Source organism: Haemorhous mexicanus, chromosome 3, assembly GCF_027477595.1.
Source record: "Haemorhous mexicanus isolate bHaeMex1 chromosome 3, bHaeMex1.pri, whole genome shotgun sequence".
Taxonomy (NCBI): Eukaryota; Metazoa; Chordata; class Aves; order Passeriformes; family Fringillidae; genus Haemorhous; species Haemorhous mexicanus.
Window position 1 is genome coordinate 34,605,999 of NC_082343.1, and position 19,126 is coordinate 34,625,124.

Here is a 19,126-nt window from a genome sequence, read left to right on the forward strand (position 1 = left end):
TAGACATACTCAAATGCACAAAATGTTTCAGAAACTAGCAAATCAGACTGAGTCACCACAAATTTATATCAGAGTCTCCTATGGAAGGAGGAGTCAGAGAAATAGGAATAATAGCATATTTTCTGCTGGAATTATATTTACATCCACATTAAGACTTTCAGAGAAACAAATGCTTCCAAAAAAATCAAACACTGAACATATTGCCAGCATTGCTATCTGAGTAACAGGGTCCTAGGAGAACTAGGTAACAAGGACTGCAATTTAATGACCTATTTTTGGCCCAGTAAATGCAGGTCCACTCCATCTGCAAAACAGGGATCACATTATCTTTTCCCATCTTTCATTTAATGCCGAAAATATGACATGACACAGAACTATTATTATTCCCGCACAACGATAATATAATTCACAGAAAGTTCAAGAGATTATCCTCACCAATGATGCAAATAATTCTGAATTCTTTTCTCATTATAATATGATGTCAAATCATAATAAAATGCTGAAGAAAGTCTTTGTCATTGTCTAATTGTTGGGGAAGATGTTTCAAAAGCAGAGGAAAAAAAAGCAACCAGCATTTTAGAGCCTGGAAGACCTTGGCTCCAAACATGAAATTTCATCTGCAGTCCCGAGAGGTCACTGCATTCTCTCCAAGCAGAAACTGGCGCCTCTATAACTCAAGATTTCTGTGCAAACTTAAAAAAAAAAGTCCAGCTGGAAAACCAATGTGATTACTCTTCCTGCACTGAGTAAATGCAACAGTCCATCACTGACTCAAAGGAGGAAGAAGCAGGGGAAAAAACCCTATGACATCAACTTTGCTGGCTGCACCAAGTGCCTGCATATTGTAACTCTGCTGGCATGCAAGGGAATTCCAGTTTCTACAACCTGTCCCTAATCAAATAATAGCACATTTTTTCTACTAGGCTCCTTTGGTATTTTTCCCCTCTGAAAAAAAGGAAAATACTACTTGAGGGGGGAAAGCCAGGAGAATAACAATAAAATAGCACTTACACGGCTTCTTGGGACATTTCTGGCATTTGTTAAAACCCCAGGAAGTACCCACGGTTCCACAGCAGTCTTCTTGCTTGGAAAGGCCAGGAAGTGCTTTGCCACACTGAAATAGTCAGGTAAAGAATATTTTGGTTAGTGATACTGTACAACACTCACTTCCAGTGCAATGTTCTTTTTCAGTCATTTTGGGTCAACCTCTTGCTGAGACACTGAGAATTCAATGGAGCTCCTAACTAAACTAAAATGGTGCTCACACATTGCAGAGGCCCTCTACACAGGCATGAATAAATTAAGTGACATTATTATCTTACCCCATGTCACTTTGAAAAGGAGTAAAAACCAGAAGACAACATAGGAATGAATGAGCATATTTCTAAGGTAGTAACTCACCGCTGGCAGCTACTGTTTTCATCATAAAAACATGCTTGTTCACTTTTTCAAAAGCTATATGAATTATCTCAAATGCCTTATTATTTCTGAGGCCAATTTCCATTTCCCCACTAATCAATAACATCCTTATTATGCTTTATAATGATAAGACTATTAATATTTGGAAGCTTACAACATACTAGTTATGTTCTTTTGCAATTTTCTTCCATTTTTTATGGTAAAGAAAGCTTAAATATATTTCAGCTGCAGACATTAAAAAGACCCCCCCAAACATCTAAACCTGCCAATCAGGTATACAATGGAACACATAAAGCCCAGGAGAAGTCCACAACAGCTGCACTTTGTATACTTTCAAAGCAAACAGGGTATAAATAGGCACTGCAGCAAACAATTCTAATGTGCTGAAGTGGGAATCCTCAGTATGGCGTGAATAGACTTTCCCTAATCTAACTCTGCTTTCTGACTCTGACCCAAATGTTCATTGCCACATAGCTTTCAGCTCAAGATAGCTGGCTCATCCTATGCCACAGGCTGTGGCCTTGTGGTGACTCTCACTTAGCTGGTAACACAGTCACTCTGCAGTACACAAACATGCTGAATGCACAGGCACTGACAGCTTCCTCCAGCTTTCCCAAAATTTTCCAATGTGTTCTTAATCATACTGTCATACATAAGCCAATTATATTTCTAAAGCAAAGTTTCCCTGTATAGCTTTATAGTGTGACTACTAACAGAATAGCAAGCTATTCTACAAGGCTTCTGACTCATCAGAGGGTCCCCTCTGCATGGGGAGGCCCAGCAAAGCATCATACCAGCCATTTTCTCTCAGAGATACTCCCCAGACACATCCTGAAGTATCTCAACAAATTAAAAGCAGCACCAGTTCACTATTTAAACATCAGACTGCAGCTCAGCATGTGCAGCACATGAAGCTTAGATCTGTGTCAAGGGATATGTGAGAAGTCTGAAGTGTCCCCCGTCTCAGTGACAGCCAGCCACACCTGTCCAAGTTTTTAGCACCAGGGCAACTTGGCATGGCTATGGTGTGCCTCTGCCCACTACCCATATACAGGTTAGCACCACCTGTGCTTTGAGCCTCAGTTTGGCAGGGCACATGAACAGCAAAAAGAACAGAGTGGCCAAACAGGTTCAAACAGACTGCTCAATTATTGTGCAACTTTAGGAGTATATTTTCACATTACTGTCTGGAGTGGGTCTGATGACAAATTTTCCTGTGTTGCAAGGGATGGGAAATAGTCCTTGCCTGGATGGTATTTGGCTGTGTTAAAACAGTGGAGAATCTCAGCAAGCCCTACCTTTCAGATGACAGCCCAGGCTTACCCTAGGTGAATGCTTGTCTTGCACTCCTCTGGCTTAGGCACTGCTAGGATTAATACAAGGCAAACCATTGACCATCTGACCATTAGTCAGAGTCCACCGAGTTCTGCTTCCACAAGCAACTCCCAGCCTGGTACTTCAGAAATACCATCAAGACGCATAAATGGGGAATTCTGTACAATTTCCTCTGCCATAGCAGCTCTGCTGTTTTCAAAACTGAAATAAACTCTTCCCACTGCCCTAGCTAGAGGATACACAGATTGTGCTGCACATCCCAGAAGCTCAACAAATCTTTCAGCTGGAGAGTACTCATAATGCCTCCTCTATGTGGTTACCCTAAAACCTTAGAGAGTTCAAGCTACATCTTTACACAATGCTGGTTTTCTCAACCTGCATCCCAGGCAGGCACGCTCCAGGAAGGACCATTTTACTTTATAACCACAGCTACCTTTGCTTTATAGTTACAGATGCTCCACCCCTTTTCTAGAGCCTCTTCAAAGAAAGAGAAGCCACTTGCTGAAGTTGTACACAGTGGCTCTTATCAAGAGTCAGCTAAAGCATTTTGCATCCAGCTTTTCTCCCCCCACTGTACCTCAGTTTTACAACTCTCCACTCTGCAAAAAGAAATGGGAGGAATCAAGGCTAGAGTTGTATCTCCCCTTATGATCTCAGAAATGGAGCATTTGGGCAGTGAGGCACATTACCTAACACCCAGTGTTCCTCTTCAAGGTCAAAACCTCAAGGACACATCCCAGGAGCTTGCATGTGTCAAGGCAAGATTCCACTAACATGAGAGCCAACATATCATGAACTGCCCCCACAACTTTTTTTTCCCTTCTCCCCAAAATAGAAAACGTGTCACCTAATTGTAACAAACTAAAAGAGAAGAAGGGGAAAAAAAGGGAGGGGAGAAGGAGGAAGATGGACTAAAGCCCAATTATAATTTAGGTGTGGTGCTACAGTATTTGCACTCTACTGAAAATCATTATCTTTGTGGTCATAACTTTTTCAAATTTCCATATAAAAATCATGAGCAAAAATAAGGATGCCAAAGTCTGAGTCATCTGGCAACTGCGATTTGCAGTTCTGTCAGTAAAAGCTGGCAATGATTAAAGCTGCTGCTCCCACTGCCTCTATGGTGAATTAAAGCTTGAAGAATCAATGATAATTTGGTTAACATCCAGATCATTGTAGAAACTGGGCAACAAGGAAAAGCAACTCCCACATGGGGCTCCTACTGCCTTAAGATCTGTGTAATTTTGGAGATATGCATCACAAAACACGAGTGCTCTGCAAAGTCCTAATCCAAGCAGAAACAGAGTTCTTCTGTGGCTACTAAACCCTGATTTCTCTGGTACATCTAGTAGTGCTTCAGAGACTCTAAACACTCATGGCACTGCACAAACTGTTCCTTGGCCAATGTTTTCTTAAGATGCTCACTCCTTTCAGCAGCCTTAAGCATATAGGTACTGAAGCTCTATTTCTACAGGTCTCAAAAACTTTTACAGGTAATTCCTTTCCACTTCAGAAGTCTTAACACACTTGCTACTACCAAGATGAGCTCATTAGCTCTTCAGACAGTCTTTTTCAGTCTATGACTCACAAGTGACTGGAAAAGTCACTTGGAGAAATTCATAACTAATTTTTAGTTTGTTTCACTATTCTACACAACTCCAACACATACTTATAGGCCTAAAATAAGCAGGAAAGCTAAACACAGGCATGCTGGACAATGCATGAAGATAATGCCATTCTTTAAGCTTAGGTTTACACTTTTCTATCCATCATCTACACATATTTTAAACTAATCTAGTCGGTATTCCTGAGGGATCCTGGAAAAGAATACAGATTTTCATGAATGATATCTCTGTCATAAGCTTATGATTTGGAAATAAGTCTGACTAGCTCAGAAGGCAAAGAAGTCATGAAGGTTTGGTATAAAAGAGCTCAACTGTGCTGAAAGAGGCTCAGCAGTAGTAGCAGTATGATGCACACATGGTACTGCTATAAAACAAAGTTCTTCCTGGGTAAAGCGCTCAGAGACACTGAAAGTATTGTTTCAAATCCACATATTTTTCCTCATGCGTGCCTGGCCTCCTATGCCAATATTTTATATAACTGAAGGAAGTACTGAATATTCCCGCTGGAAGACTGAAATTCTGGCTGACCCTGTGCTGGTGCACAAAAGCCACCCCAAGCCACATCACCCCCCTTGCTACCCTGTCCAGACTCCAGCCTCTGCCCCATCTCCACAGTCCTAGAGCGCTAAGCTGAGTATTGCCACCAGTGCTGCAAGCATTTCCAATGGCAGAAAAAAGGAAGGATTATATCCTTGCAACTCATCTGCTAAGGCAGTAAAGGAAATTTATTCAGCTCCCTGTAAAGTGCAGTAGGGAGCCCAGTCTGGCAATTACTCTCAGGACAACCGCAGGGGATTCTGGCCAAGGGACCACAAGGTTTCCCGGGACTCCCACTCCTGCGTGACCCATCTACAAATCCCTGTCACAAGCTGTTAGTTAAAACCACAATACAGACATAAATAAAGGAGTGTCACATGATTAGCTATGATTGAAATTGATAGGTGCTTTGCCTGAGCTAATGACTCTGGGATTCAGCTCAAAAGACTGCATTTCACATACCACAATAGCAGAAGTGAATGGATACACTGTTTAACTTTCTGCAAACTATTCAACAGGCACAGACCTTGGATTGTTGCTTCTTTTTTTTTCTTATAGGAATGACAAGCAGAGCAAGAAACCTCAAACTTAATACACTCTATTACTGAAACGATTAACAGACATACTTAATTAGCTCACTGACCAGCTGAATGACAGGTTGTTACAAATGAAGAGTGTTATCCCATGTAGCACTGGCTCACTAACAGGCATTGTCTCATAAGCACAGGAGAGAAACTTAAATACTTCCAGACTTTCCAGAAGAACTGGTAAAGAATTTGTTTTGGCTTAAGCAGAACATTCTTCATAAGCAAGTAAAATTATCCAGCTTTCTTCTATTTGAGTAATTAAAACAATGTTTAGTGTTTTTGGTATCTGATACAGCTTTAATCTTCTGATATTTCAGAGTATTGATCTTGCAAAAAAACTACTGCAAATGAAATATTAATCCTGCAAATGAATCCACACCAATTTCTGACAGTCTATTTGTTTAAGAACTTCAAAAGCCAAACCATGAGCTTCAAGGAATTCCAGACAGCTATTTTACTTTATGAGATGGTATTTTTAAGACTATTCTAAAGAAAAGAGGTTTTAAAAGTGCTCTAAGAGAAGAAGTACCAGTATGAAGCACAAAATTCTATCACTTCTCCTTCCTAAAGAAGATAAATACCAAAGTTCATTTCATACAGTTGTCAAAAAAAGAAAATACCTGAAATTTACCTCCCCAGGAAATGTTTTCTTAAATCTGAAGTTCAACAGGGATGCTTATACAGTTGAATGAATAACTTCAACAGGCATATCACTGCTGTCATCACTTCCACACTACACTATGATTGTATTGCACACAGTAGCACCAATATGTTGGGTTGGGCTTTAAGGGCTATCAAATATTTTGCTGTTCTGATTTCTAACTCAAAAACTTTGATGTCTTTGTTTAATATTTTCCATCATGAAAAACTCATCAACTATCTAAGCCCAGTTTTTAAAAACTGTATGCATATTCTTAAATACCCAGTCAGCGTATGCCCATGTCTGAATGAAGGATATGCTTAAGGATTTGCAGTCAGAATCTTGACCATCATACAATGTTGATAATTTCTGACCTTTTCCAGCTGCCACCTATCACTTGACTTTATTCTGTATCCTATTAACTCTGACAGCAGACAGAAATGTGTTGCTCAAACCAAAACAAACATTTCCTGTAAGACACTGCTGAAACAAAGTATTAAATAGTCTCCATAGAAATTTATTCCACTTAAGATGTTGGTTAACTAATATCTGTTGATCAGACATACTAAGCAGCGTTTGAAACACATTTGAATGCATATGTGAGTGTTTTGATTGCACTGAAAAATGGACAATCCTTATAATTTTCAAAAGTCTTTCCTAGTGTTCATTATTAATGTTATTTATTAAACCATTTAAATAATTAAAACCAATTAATTAAAACCATTCATCTATCAAAAGATGCTTCTTTTGTCTGCTATAGATGCTATATTGTGATTTTCTTTAAGATGATTTTTCAAAGAATCACTATAATCCACCCAACTTCACTTCATGATATCAAAACAACTCTAATTCAGGCGTCCTTTTGAACAGAGCTGTAACAAGTATGGACCTTTTCTGTAATACCTTTTAAAGCACTTTGCAAGGGAAGCACAAAGCATCATGCAGCAAACCACTTGAAATTGAGGAATGGAACACATACCCCAACATAGCAACCTGGAATGGACTTGAATTTGAAGTACCACAACAAGAAGAGGGGATCAGAAGACAGTATTTCTGAAATTCTTGCAGTGATCATTTCAGAGAGCAGTCCAACTCCTCTCAGCAGTTACAAGAGGAGAAATGAACAAGTATAGGCAGACATTACTTCATAGCCAGCTTCTCTTCTGGACTTTTTGCCACGTGCTCCTTTCATCAAGGCAAGCAACTTCAGTATCTGTCTCTCTCTAGAATAACAATGGTTTTAAATTTTGTTTTTAAACTACAGATGCTGGGATAACTACAAGTCTCCTTCTGTAAACCTAATACCCAAAAATATCTGTGGAAGAGCACAGCATTACATGTAAATCTAGACAGAAAGAGCCTGATTTAGATGAATTTTTTGCAGTACCAGCTTCTCCAATTTCTTGCTGCTTTGCAAATTTTTTTACATTGAAGCAATGAAGAGACCCAAACTTTGAGGAAAAACCCCATTTTTTAGTGATAATACTGCAATGCAGTAACCATAAGAAAACAGAAAACACATGAATATACTTAGTAAACACTTCAAAATTATCTTAAGGGGTGAAAAAAGTAGTGCTCAATTATCTTTATATGGATTTTCATGGACAGTAGGCAAGTGCATTCTTTTTTTGATTTAAATGCAAAGAAATTATATGCAAAATCAACAGGACTCAAGAATACCAATGCAACCTTTACTAGGTACACCACTGATGCTGTAGAAGGATTTTGGGAAATAAGATATCCTGCGTCATAATAAAGGCATTTTTATTAGAATTAAAATTAAAATCATCTGAAGAGGAGGAATGAAAGAGAAACAAAATCATCCTTATTTGCTTGCTTTCTAAATAGGACTTAGTGAATCAGTGGTCTAAGAAGACCTTGGATTTCAGGAATAAAGGACTACATGGCTGTAAAATATTTTGCAGGACACTACATCCAGTCTCCAGCTTTTGAAGGCACCATTATAGAGTGCTCTTCAAAAGTTTACTGCTCTCCATTTTAACTGGGATTTTTGTCCTACTGCTTCCATTATGTCTGCTTCCCAATTTCAAGTCTCTATTTCCTCTACGTCAACAATGGGCGAGTTCAGGTAAAGGTTTGTTTCCTATATCATTATGTCAACAGCAAGTTTATGGGCTGCAGCTTAACATAGTTTATGATATACCCTGCAAAAATGTTTGTGGTACTAGGAAAGAGTTTGATGAACCACAATTTTTTTTGTGGGTCTTATCATTGTGGGCTACCATGTAACATGATAAGTTATCCTGGAGCAATCACCATTAACATCTCCCAGAGGAGAAATAAATGCTGAGTGTTCCACTTAGAGAAAAGAGAGACAGCCAGGAAAAGTGAATTTACTTGAGAACAAAACAGAACCATCCAAAACACTATTTGCTGCCTATAATATCTTTTAAAATTTCAAATAGTAATGATGCTTTTGTAGTTTTCTTTCCACTTTACTTCACAGTGGTGAGGACACTTCAAAAAACAATCACAATTAAACAACACATTTGTAAATACATGTACATGTGCATATGTATTTACAAATTTTATGTCTTTATCTATTCTTAAACTGGGAAATTTCATTCCTTTTGTCCCTCTACTCTCCCTGTCCTTCTGAGCTGGTAGACTGACATCTTTCCATTCACCTTTTACAAGCTTTTTCTCATGGTTGCTGTCTTTGGTTACAGTCACTTATGAAACTACAGACAGGTGGAAAGAAAAGGTCTGAAAGAATTCCTATGTCATTAATGAAAAGTGATTGTAGGCCTGGCATTATGACCAGATTTTCAACTGCCTGTGCCATAATGTCCTCCGAACTTCAGTTCAAGGTGGCTCCAGTTGCTAACTGTAACAGTATGCAGTTTCACTTGGAAACTCACTGCAGAAAATGCACTCTCTCTGTCTTGGAAATTGAATATCCTACTGGTTTTGAATGAGATACATTAAGGGAATTTAACTAAGGTGGGGCAAGGAAGAATGGGCTGGGAGATGAAAAATATTCCACGGAAGATTATGAAAAAAACCTCAGAGCACTAAAATCAAAGGACCTGTAACTGAAGAGCAGTTGAAATTCAAGGAAGAAAGAGGAGAGAAGAAGGGATGGGGAGAAACACAGAATGGTAGAAGTTACGCACACACACAAAACCACAAAAGAGATTCTGATACAGTTTTAATCCTGTGCTTTTAGTGTGGACCAAGAGTAAGTTCAGCAAAGCCCTAATCACCTTAGTTGACTTGTCTACAAGAGGCCACACACAAATCCTTCAACCAATCTGCTCTACAGACAGTAAAGTCATCTCAGGATCCCAGGATATTTAATAAAACATTTCTGAAGCCAAATACACAATCCACCCTGCAAAAAAATGTATAAACACTGATGATTGTTGAACTAAGTATGGGTATCAAAATTATCCAGCATCAACTCCAGAAAGGACTTGCAACACATTGCTACTAATAGGGAAAGCTCATTTTATTATGGCATCTGAACCAACAGAGAGAACCCACAGACACAGCAAAGCAAATATGTAAGAAACTGAAAAGCTAATTCTTTAAGAGTAGGTCTATTAAGCACTTAAAAAAAAAAAAAAAAAAGCTGTCTTTCCCAGTTCAAGGCATATTTAACATAAATAATAAGCATTGACTGGCTGCAAGAAAAACAATAACATTTCAAATTTAAAATTGAAAGGTAAATGAGTCACTTAGATCTATATTTACGGCAAAGTCTTAAATGAATGTTCTACAAAATGCCATTCTACTCCAATCTTAAACTGAACCATAACTGCAGCAGAATACCTCTGAAATCCTTACTATGCTCTTCTTCAAGGCTGACACTGATCAATGAAATCTGTAAAAACTGAAAACATGCACTGTTCTAAACTAGGAGGCACTAAGCTTTCTTGAGTATTTCCAGGGAAATACTGAAAAAAAAGTTATAAAAACTGGTGACTAAGCATTTAGTAGGATTCCAAGTCAGACATGAGGGTAATGCAAGCTTATTTTCACTTTTCTCTCCCTTTAAAAGGAGATAGGAGATAGAACAGCACCCACTGCAAAGTGTAAGACCAAGGAAGCAACTTTGTATTCCTTTATATATGAGTACAAAGAGAAATATAAAAAAATAATAAACAACTATTAATTATCACACTTATTTCCAGATTTTTAGGACTGAACATTATGATGCCATGCTTCTTAGATTGACAGTTTTAGGAAATAGAGAGAAATGGTTGTAAGCACAGGCCCTGTTTCATTTTTTTCCTGTAAAATCCATGAATTTTCATTTGACCATGTGCTTTAACACTTGTTGAAAAAGAAAAAAAGAAGATTTTAATACACTTGAAACAGACAAACACAAAGAACTCACCAGTGTAAATTAAAGCTGTAGATCCCAAACCAATCATTCGAAAATCAGTTAAGTCTAGCCTTTACTGTTCCATATGCAAACTTAACTCTGGTCTTCTAAAAAAATCTTGGGTGTGACATTTAAATTAACTTCTTCCATTGCATTTTGCAGAATGGATTACTTTTAAGCATCTTCCTGTCAACTTGTTAGAGATGGCAGGAGACTGAGACTAAGGAACTTTGATTTCAACATTCTGCCATTAGCAGGTGGAGTTCAGTACCTTAGGACCTGACAGCTATGTCACCTTCACCCTGCTTCTGACTGCATCCTAGTCCTGCTCCTGTCTGTTCCCCATTACTGATCCTTTCCAAACTCCTTGCCCATCTGTGAGTAAGGGATTGGGGTCTCTTCCCTCTTTTTTCTGTGGGGTGAAGGCAGGGGTTACACACAACTTAAGAGCCTTTAAAAAAATTCACTCTCAGCTGGAAGAAACAGCCAGAATAAACACTTGTAAAGGGCATTTTGCTCCGTGCTACATCTCAGGAGCGATGGGTGATGTCCCTTTGAGTGGAAAGCATGCTCTGTGCCAGTGAATTCTTTGGATAATTTTGCTGTCAACATCTAACAAGCATTTGTGAAATATACGGGAAATACATACAATATTTGATACTTGAAAATTGGCTAACTTTAGGTGCATATTACTGGAAGGACCAAAAGCAAAGCAACCCTTGTGATAAACTTAAAATTCACATCTTCAATGATAGAGTCGTAAAGGATTTTTTAGCCTGAAAAACAACATACTTATTCTCTAACATTACATCCCAAAACGAGTGATTTTTCTCAAAACCTCACACATTATCTCAGTCTGAGGCATGCATTCACCTTAAAGACATTTGATCTGAAAAGCCAAATTTCAGAAAGGTAATAAGCAATAAATAACAGGATTTTACTGACTTAATCATCTTTTCACATATCTTTATAATCTCCATATATATATATTAAAATATATATGCAAATACTAAACCACGTGTTGCTATTAAAATGCTTTCAGGATGGAAAGAAGACACACAGTTTTGAATAGTCATATGAAAAACATTATGTGAACATACTATTTTAAAGTGAACCAAGGTTTTAATATTCTAGTGAACAATCAGTTGGCTTTCATGATTTTTCTACCCCATTCAATGGTCACATTTCAACAGACTCAAAATATTAGTCTGAAATACTGTAAAACATATAAAGTTGCTGAATAGGAATTTTCACGAGAAAAAGAAAAAGCTATGGAAAAAATAATTGAAACCAAAATGTCAGGGACCCAACTCCACAGAAAATAAAATACATTATCTTAAAGGAGAAAGAGGTTAAGAAAAATGTTACTTAATAAGAATGTTACATTCTCAAAATAATTTTCTTGCGGAAAAGAATGTCAAATGTGTTCTTTCCCTCTAATTGTTGGATTTTTTCATTCCTTTATAATAGAGTTTTAAAGCTACCTGTCTCAGTAAGCCTTAGCAAACATTTCTTACCTGTGTCCCAACAGTCTCCTGAAAGCAGCGCCCAAGCTGAGTTTTAACTGAAACAGGAAACATATGAGGAATGGGTTGTTGATTTGTGTAAGCTGTATGTCCTTTCTGGGTCTTCTGATACGGAAGACCTTGGTAAGAGACCTGTGGATGTACTGGCTGAGGTACTTTCGCTTTTTGTCCTGTTGATGTGCTGTCAATCCTTGACACTTGATGGATCTGAACTGAGGCTTCAGGGGGATGTTTCACATGGATATTCACTATGTTAGGAGGGAACTTCACTAAAATAATTGAAGGAAAAACACATAAGAGAAATTGGTAATAAAATATGTGAAAAAGACATCTTAGGCACCTCTAAGACATTTCTTTTTTATAAATCAGAATTTTTACAGAGTGCCTTGAAGTGAATGAAATATAAATGAAGCCCAAATTTGGGGGTTAGAGGGATGGCTAAAGAACACATGGAGTCTCATTAACAAAGCAAGAAAACGAAAAATCTTCATGAAAGAAAGAACAACATTATAGGATTGTAAAGACTGCTAGATAAACATGGATGTCCAAATTGGCTGGTATGACATTAATATTTGTGGTCACACTGTGTAATAAGAATCCCATTCAAAGTTCCAGAATTCATACTCTACCAGGTTATTTTTGGATATATAGTAAGCTTTATTTTCATTTTCAGATCCATCATCTTTCTCTGGAACACAGAAAAAGCTTCAGATTTCATTCCTTCATCTTTCTATACCTGCCAAGTCCCAAGTTCGCCCCTGCAAGAGCTGCCAGCATCTCAACCATCTAAAATCACCACTCCCTTTGTTGAACTTTGAATTCAGGGTTTGGCAGATAAAGGGGGAGGAAATTACTTTCAGACACTTCCGTTTTTAAACATGGTTGCAGTTTTAAGTCTGGGTATGTAGACTGAGACCCTCCAGTCAATGCAATCTGCACAGAACTGCTTGTGACCCGTAAGCCTCTTTTCACTGGAACACAGAATGCCCTTTAGAGTAAATCAAATTATTATTGGGGTGGGCAGGGAGGAGAGGTGCGTAACAAGCCGTGGAGTTGGTAAGCTGCAGAACTAAGTTAGCATTTCCTGTGTCTGGCTGGGCCTCTCTCATCAGCAAGTACTGCACAGGCTGCTTGAGGCCACACAATCCATCAGAGGCAGCACCCCTTCCAAACATCAAGAACCAAAAATACCATTTGACACAGCTTTCTCTATGATGCACACTGCATTGTTCAGTCTTCTGGATAATCTCCTTGTCTCCTGAAGTTTGAACTGTTCTTTAGAACTTGATTAGGTATTTTCAGCTCCACTCCTCAGGAGGCATATTTAATTTATTGGAGCTACTGTAAAATTATAATATTTTGGAGAATGTGCTTTTGGTTTTTGACATTATTTTCATTTCTCTAGGAACACTATCAGTATTAATTGGTCTCACACAGGACTTCCTTAAACAGACTTATTTTTACACTGACTGCATTGTTTCATTTATGAAAATTTTCAACATACTCAGACAGAAACATCAGGAAGAAGATGGTAGAAAGTCAGCAAAATATGGCTGCAGGGTAAAGATCTTGCCTGTAGCTGAAAACAACCCACAAGCAAAATGTATGCTACGTGAGGTCTGCCAGAGGCAAACCCACAGGGGAAAGCTTCAGTGTTACAAGCAGAAGCAGTGAGGTCCTTTTCAGGCTGTTAGACTGGGTTGGGAGGGCAAGACAAGACAGCCTAGTCTGTCTGTAAAAAGAACAAAACTTGCGCCAGTATTTTTATGTATGAAGAGGGATCCCTTCAACTAGTTCCTCTAGCTGCTAAATCTAAAAAATATAGTGATTCAAAAGAAATAGTGATTCAAAAATATAGTTTCTCAAAAGAAATCACAGAATTTCTCTGCTTTAGTGTCTCAATCCATCCAGAGATGTTCAGATGCTGAAAACATCAAATTTAGGCCGGGTTCTCCCATGCAGTATTATTATCACAATCCTCTCCAGGTCTTGGATCACTGCCTAGATGTGCTCATTTTTATTTTTGCCAGCCATTTCAGGATGAATTGTTTTATTCTTTCCTTTAAAGAAATAAAATATTCATCTCTCAACAATCCAACATCCTCATTTGGACACGTAAAGAGAAGAAAAGGCATTGTGACTGCTAATGATTCCTATGAGGATTTGAAGGTCGGGGAAAAATATTCAAGAGGTCAGACTCTTTAGCAATGAGAAACCTATTGTGCATTTTAGGAGAGAACCTGAAGAATAACTGTGTATTAAAAATTTGGGGGTTGTGGTCCACTATATTGTCTAAAATTATTTCAGCTGGAATTACATCGGCACACAAATAAACTGATGCTCTGCTAAATGTTTAGGTAATTATAGTCTCTTCTTCAGATGGAGGAGATACTCTAAAGTACTTATAAAACATTGCATTTCCAGGATACTGTCAACAGTTCCTTCACAGCTCTGTCCTTTTCTGAATACAGAATTACTATGTTAGATTAAATTTATCACAAATATCTTTTAGCAATGGTTTTCAGAAACTATTTGCCAGTAAGTGAGCCTCCTCACATCTTTCCCATATATTTTCTTTTTATTCAAAGATACCAACCTTGAAGAAGTAATTTTAAAATGACCCTTGACCAAAAATCAATCTGGCAATTCAAACAAGCAAACAAAATCCACATTAGGTCCTAGGTTGAGAATCTGAGCTGCAGGGGAAGGCATGCTCTGTGCTAATGAATTCTTTGGATAATTTTGCTGCCAACATCTAACAAGCATTTGTGAAATATACTGGAAATACATACAATATTTGATGCTTGAAAATCACTTTATATGGACATGATCGCACCCAGATAAAATACTACCTAGACACATAAAAAATAAATTCAACACTTTTCTTCAAAGTAATCAGAAGTTCTCACCTCACAACAAAAGTATGAGAGGAAACAGTAATCCAAAGCTGAATGAACTTTCGTGCATTTGAGACTTTAATGCTGTCTTCTTCACAGCATTAGCAAGAGGAAAACCCTACTTTTTTTTTTTAATGATATTGTTATTTGACCTGGAAGGAATGTTCTATTTAAGTGAGTCATATCATGGCCTATCTACACTAAATAGTTCACCACAAAACTAACTTATTAGACTCTACTAAGTCATGCAAGATAAACACAGCTTGTATTTTTAGTTTTACATTAGATTTAAGATTTTTTTATGTTAAAAAGCATGGTCTCTTCCCTCCACTAGTAACCACTTGCAACTCTCTGTCTAGGTACACTGCAGCTTATGGACTCTGTTCAACCACAATCATTGTCTTTTTGAACAGGTCTACACTTCTGGAAGAAACCCCCTGCATTATCCCTTGATCCTGCAATTCACATTAAATTGTGCCATAAAGCAAATTACCTACAAAGAGTTTACCTACAAACTCTTTTCAATAACACTGTTATTTCTTATTCTTTCAGTCATTGAGGAAAACATGTTCATATTCTGGTGAGCTCATGATTCAACTTGTGGCGTCAATATTTGATAAATGTAGATGTAGCACTATTGTTACTGGTTGAATACTCAAAATAATTTGCTAAAACCAACAAGTTAAAAATACCTATTAGGAAAGAAGTTACCTTTTACACCTTGCTGTCCAGACATTGTCAGTGGTAAAGTATGAGTAGAGTGGATAACTTGTGATCCTACAGCCTTGTTCACCTGTTGCGGGTGATGGTAGAGTTTTGGAGAATTGGCAGTCTGCACGGGAATCTGACAAAGTTTACCAGTGTAATTAGGAGGGCACTGGCATTTATCTCTAGAACTACACTGGCCTCCATTCATGCATGGAAGGTGGCAAATAACTGAAATGAAAACAGAAATAAAAATTTTGTTAATGACTTTAGCTTTAGTATTATCTGACCACATATCATGCACAAGTTGAAGTGGAAAGGAATAGGGTTGGAAAGCTTCATTCTTCATTCAGACATCTGAGGAAGGGCTATCCATCTGACATGAACTTTTAAGTACCTTGTGGTAGAACCACTTCCCTTCCCCTCCTTGTGATCTCTGACCTCTGCCTCATTTGCATCTTCTCTCCATGACAAACAGAAAGCAACTCTTTCCTTAGCTATCCCAGCTATTTTATCTCATGATGCTATTAAGAAAGACACTAAATTAATATGGTGCCTGGCTACAACTCTTATTCACACTTCAGTACAGATACTCTTATTTGTCAGCCTACTGTTTCTGAAAATCCTGGACTACTTACCCTTTCCTGGAAGTCTGTGAAAAAACTCACCCGAGAATACAAAGTACTGGGGATAAATTTTCCATTTTGACTTTAAGTCTTGGCTGTTCTCTGGAAAACTATTTCTTGCAGAGGATCTAGATTTTTGCCTAACATGTATTTCTCAGATAAAATAAGCTAATTTGTATCCAACCCATAAAGATCATAAAAATAAGAGATTTTACTGAAATTATCTCATAGACAAACTCCAAAGCATCAAAACCTTGTAAGTCCAATATAAAGACAAGGGTAATTATTTCTGTGCTAGCTAGCACTTACACATTTACAGCAATATAAATTATCAGATGAAACATGAAACATAATATCATGAAACATGAAATTATCAAATGAAAAATATTTCTCAACTCAAGAGATACAGGCAGTAATAGGCATGGTTCAGCACTTTCTGAAAATATAATGTAGGATGCTATAATCAATCACAACGTAAATGAGCTGTCAGAATTTCCAAGAACTAAATGATGTGAAAACAACAGTAATAATACCATAAGATTTTGTTCAAGACAAACAAAGGTCATTTTTGTCAGGAATCAAATAGTATTTGAGAAATAGAGTTCAGTATCCATTTGTCATATTTAAGATACGTTTCTGACTTAAAAAAATAAGAACCTTTACAGTAATCATGGCATTTTGCTGGATTGGTATTGCTTGGTCTGTAATGAATTACAATAAAAATAACAAACTGTAGGTAATTCAAAGTAATGAAGAACCTAGTGTTCATTATTCCAATTGCTGTGACCTCTGGACAATCACAGGGTATTAGTATTATGAATACCATTCCAGTGTTGGTTCCAGTGTTGGAAAAGGAACCTGTGTGTTGTGTGCTGCAAGACAAAGCAAAACACTCAGCAGCCCAAGGAGTTCTATAAGCCAGCTGTGTAATTCCCTTGGCCCAGGAAAGGCTCAAGCAACACCCACTCAGCCAGGCTCAGCACAGAGCAGCCTCACAATGCCCAGAGAGGGTCTGGAACGCCAGTGCCTGATTGCTGGATAGGTCCATGCACAATGCAAAGTGCCAGAATTGTTTCTTCACTGTGCTCTGCAAAAGTATATTTCATATTTTTCTTGTCTTATCTTATATTTACATTTAATATAAACTGACTGAAAGTACTTCAAGCTGTAGCATTGTGCTAATGGTACTAAGTCAGCCTTGGAAGGCTACCCACAACAGCACAAGCCTTACTTTTCTGGGTCCCAACCCTTGTTGGGACTTCATCTGAATATATAAAAGACATCCTTACAGAACTGCTGTTCCTTCAGAGCAAAGTGAAAGAGGGTTGACCACAGCAGTAACTAAAGCATGAGAGACACCTCTCTCTCACTCTGGTACCATTTCTTCCTGAGCAGTCACAAAAAAGCAGCTGCACTGTAATAGAGACAACATACAAAGAATTTTAGTGCTTTTAAAGATGTGCCTGAACAAGGTTGAACACCAAGGTGGTTTTCATGCAAAATAAAATCACACAATGAAACAATATGAAATAGCATTAAGAGGGGAGCAGTTTGGTGTTTGAAGGAAGTACAGTGAAACAAAGGCTAACAAAAGTAGTTTCACTGTGGAATTCCTTGAGTGCAAGAGGTGTATCCTATAGATTTTCTTCCCCCTCTCTCCAGGGTGGAGGTAACAAGGTAACATGCAAAATCCACCTTTTAAACAACAAAATATATCCAGAATTTCCACCCAATTAAATTAATTTCTTCTGTGCTACTATTCCTATAAAGTAATTGACACCTAGAAGGCCAAGTTGCGTGGGTATCTCTACACCACCAGGCACTCTTCACGTGTTCCTCTCCTGCAGGAATCTGGTGGTAATGAATGAATAGGCACATGAAAAGCTTTGTTTTTGAGCAAGTTTGTCCTAAAAAGTACTGGGAAGGAAGATGCCAACAGAAAAGAGTTGGTTCATATTCCTTCTCGTAACTGTTTGCTTCGGATAGCCACCCAAATAATTTGTGCAAATAAGTGCGAACAATTGACACTAAAAGGTCTAGCATGACATAAATAATTAAGAATATTTAATGCCTCAGAATTTAAACATAACAGGAGATAAACTACCAAGCTTCCAACATGTGGTGTAAATCACTCAGTTAACTGATACTGATTTGCATCTCTGGCCTAATGAATAATGAAGGAAGTTTAAGTGAGAATACGTGAAATTTATTCTGAAAATATAAAGTTCTGTAATAAAAATACTAAATTCTGAAATATACAATTGTAAGTTCCAATTAGCCATGCAAAAAGAAATAGGATGTAATCTCCAGGCTTAACTGAAAACTTGACAATCTCAAATGGCCAATATTATGAGAACTTAAAAAAAAAACAAAACAAAAGACCAAATAAAAAATAAAAAAACCCACACAACACTGAAATAAAACTTCTGATTATTTTAAATAGGTATAAGCAGCCCACACTCTTGCTGCATAACTTCTTCAGATAGTTTATGGCCAGGAGAAGGGGCTGCATTTGATTATGACACTGGTGCTGAAAATCACAGGCACGTAACTTCACTGGAAGTGGAATACACACACAGACCGTTTGAGAAAAGTGAGCTGGAGGAGCATAAGCCTTCAAAAAAGCAGAGGACGGAACCACTGCTTTTCCTTGACAAGGCTCTGGGAATCTCTGTTTTCCCCAGGGAAAGGACCACTTAAGATAGAAACAGGACATAAAGCCAGGGTAGTTTGAACAGCTCAACCTCTCCTGTAAGTTTTTTGCTTTGTTTTGTCTTGTCATTGAGGCTAAAAAACCTAAACAGAATGGCAGAATACTGCCAGAGGCATAAGGGACATTCCTGACAAAAACCAGACCCATGCTTTTTGGGAGAGACCA

At 37.8% G+C, this 19,126-nt stretch overlaps 1 protein-coding gene across 9 annotated transcripts in view; it reads right to left on the reverse strand.

Moving 5' to 3' along the window:
• Window positions 1–19,126, reverse strand: part of LTBP1 (latent transforming growth factor beta binding protein 1) — a 189,431-nt gene that overhangs the window by 89,259 nt on the left and 81,046 nt on the right. For 8 of the 9 annotated variants that reach the window (XM_059841314.1, XM_059841319.1, XM_059841318.1 and 5 more), the window contains 3 exons: window positions 15,629–15,853; window positions 12,012–12,289; window positions 1,012–1,114 (listed from right to left, as the gene is read on the reverse strand). In XM_059841314.1, coding sequence (XP_059697297.1) covers window positions 1,012–1,114; window positions 12,012–12,289; window positions 15,629–15,853 — 606 coding nt within the window. The remainder of the gene's footprint in view (window positions 1–1,011; window positions 1,115–12,011; window positions 12,290–15,628; window positions 15,854–19,126) is intronic. The other variant, XM_059841317.1, reaches the window with a different exon arrangement.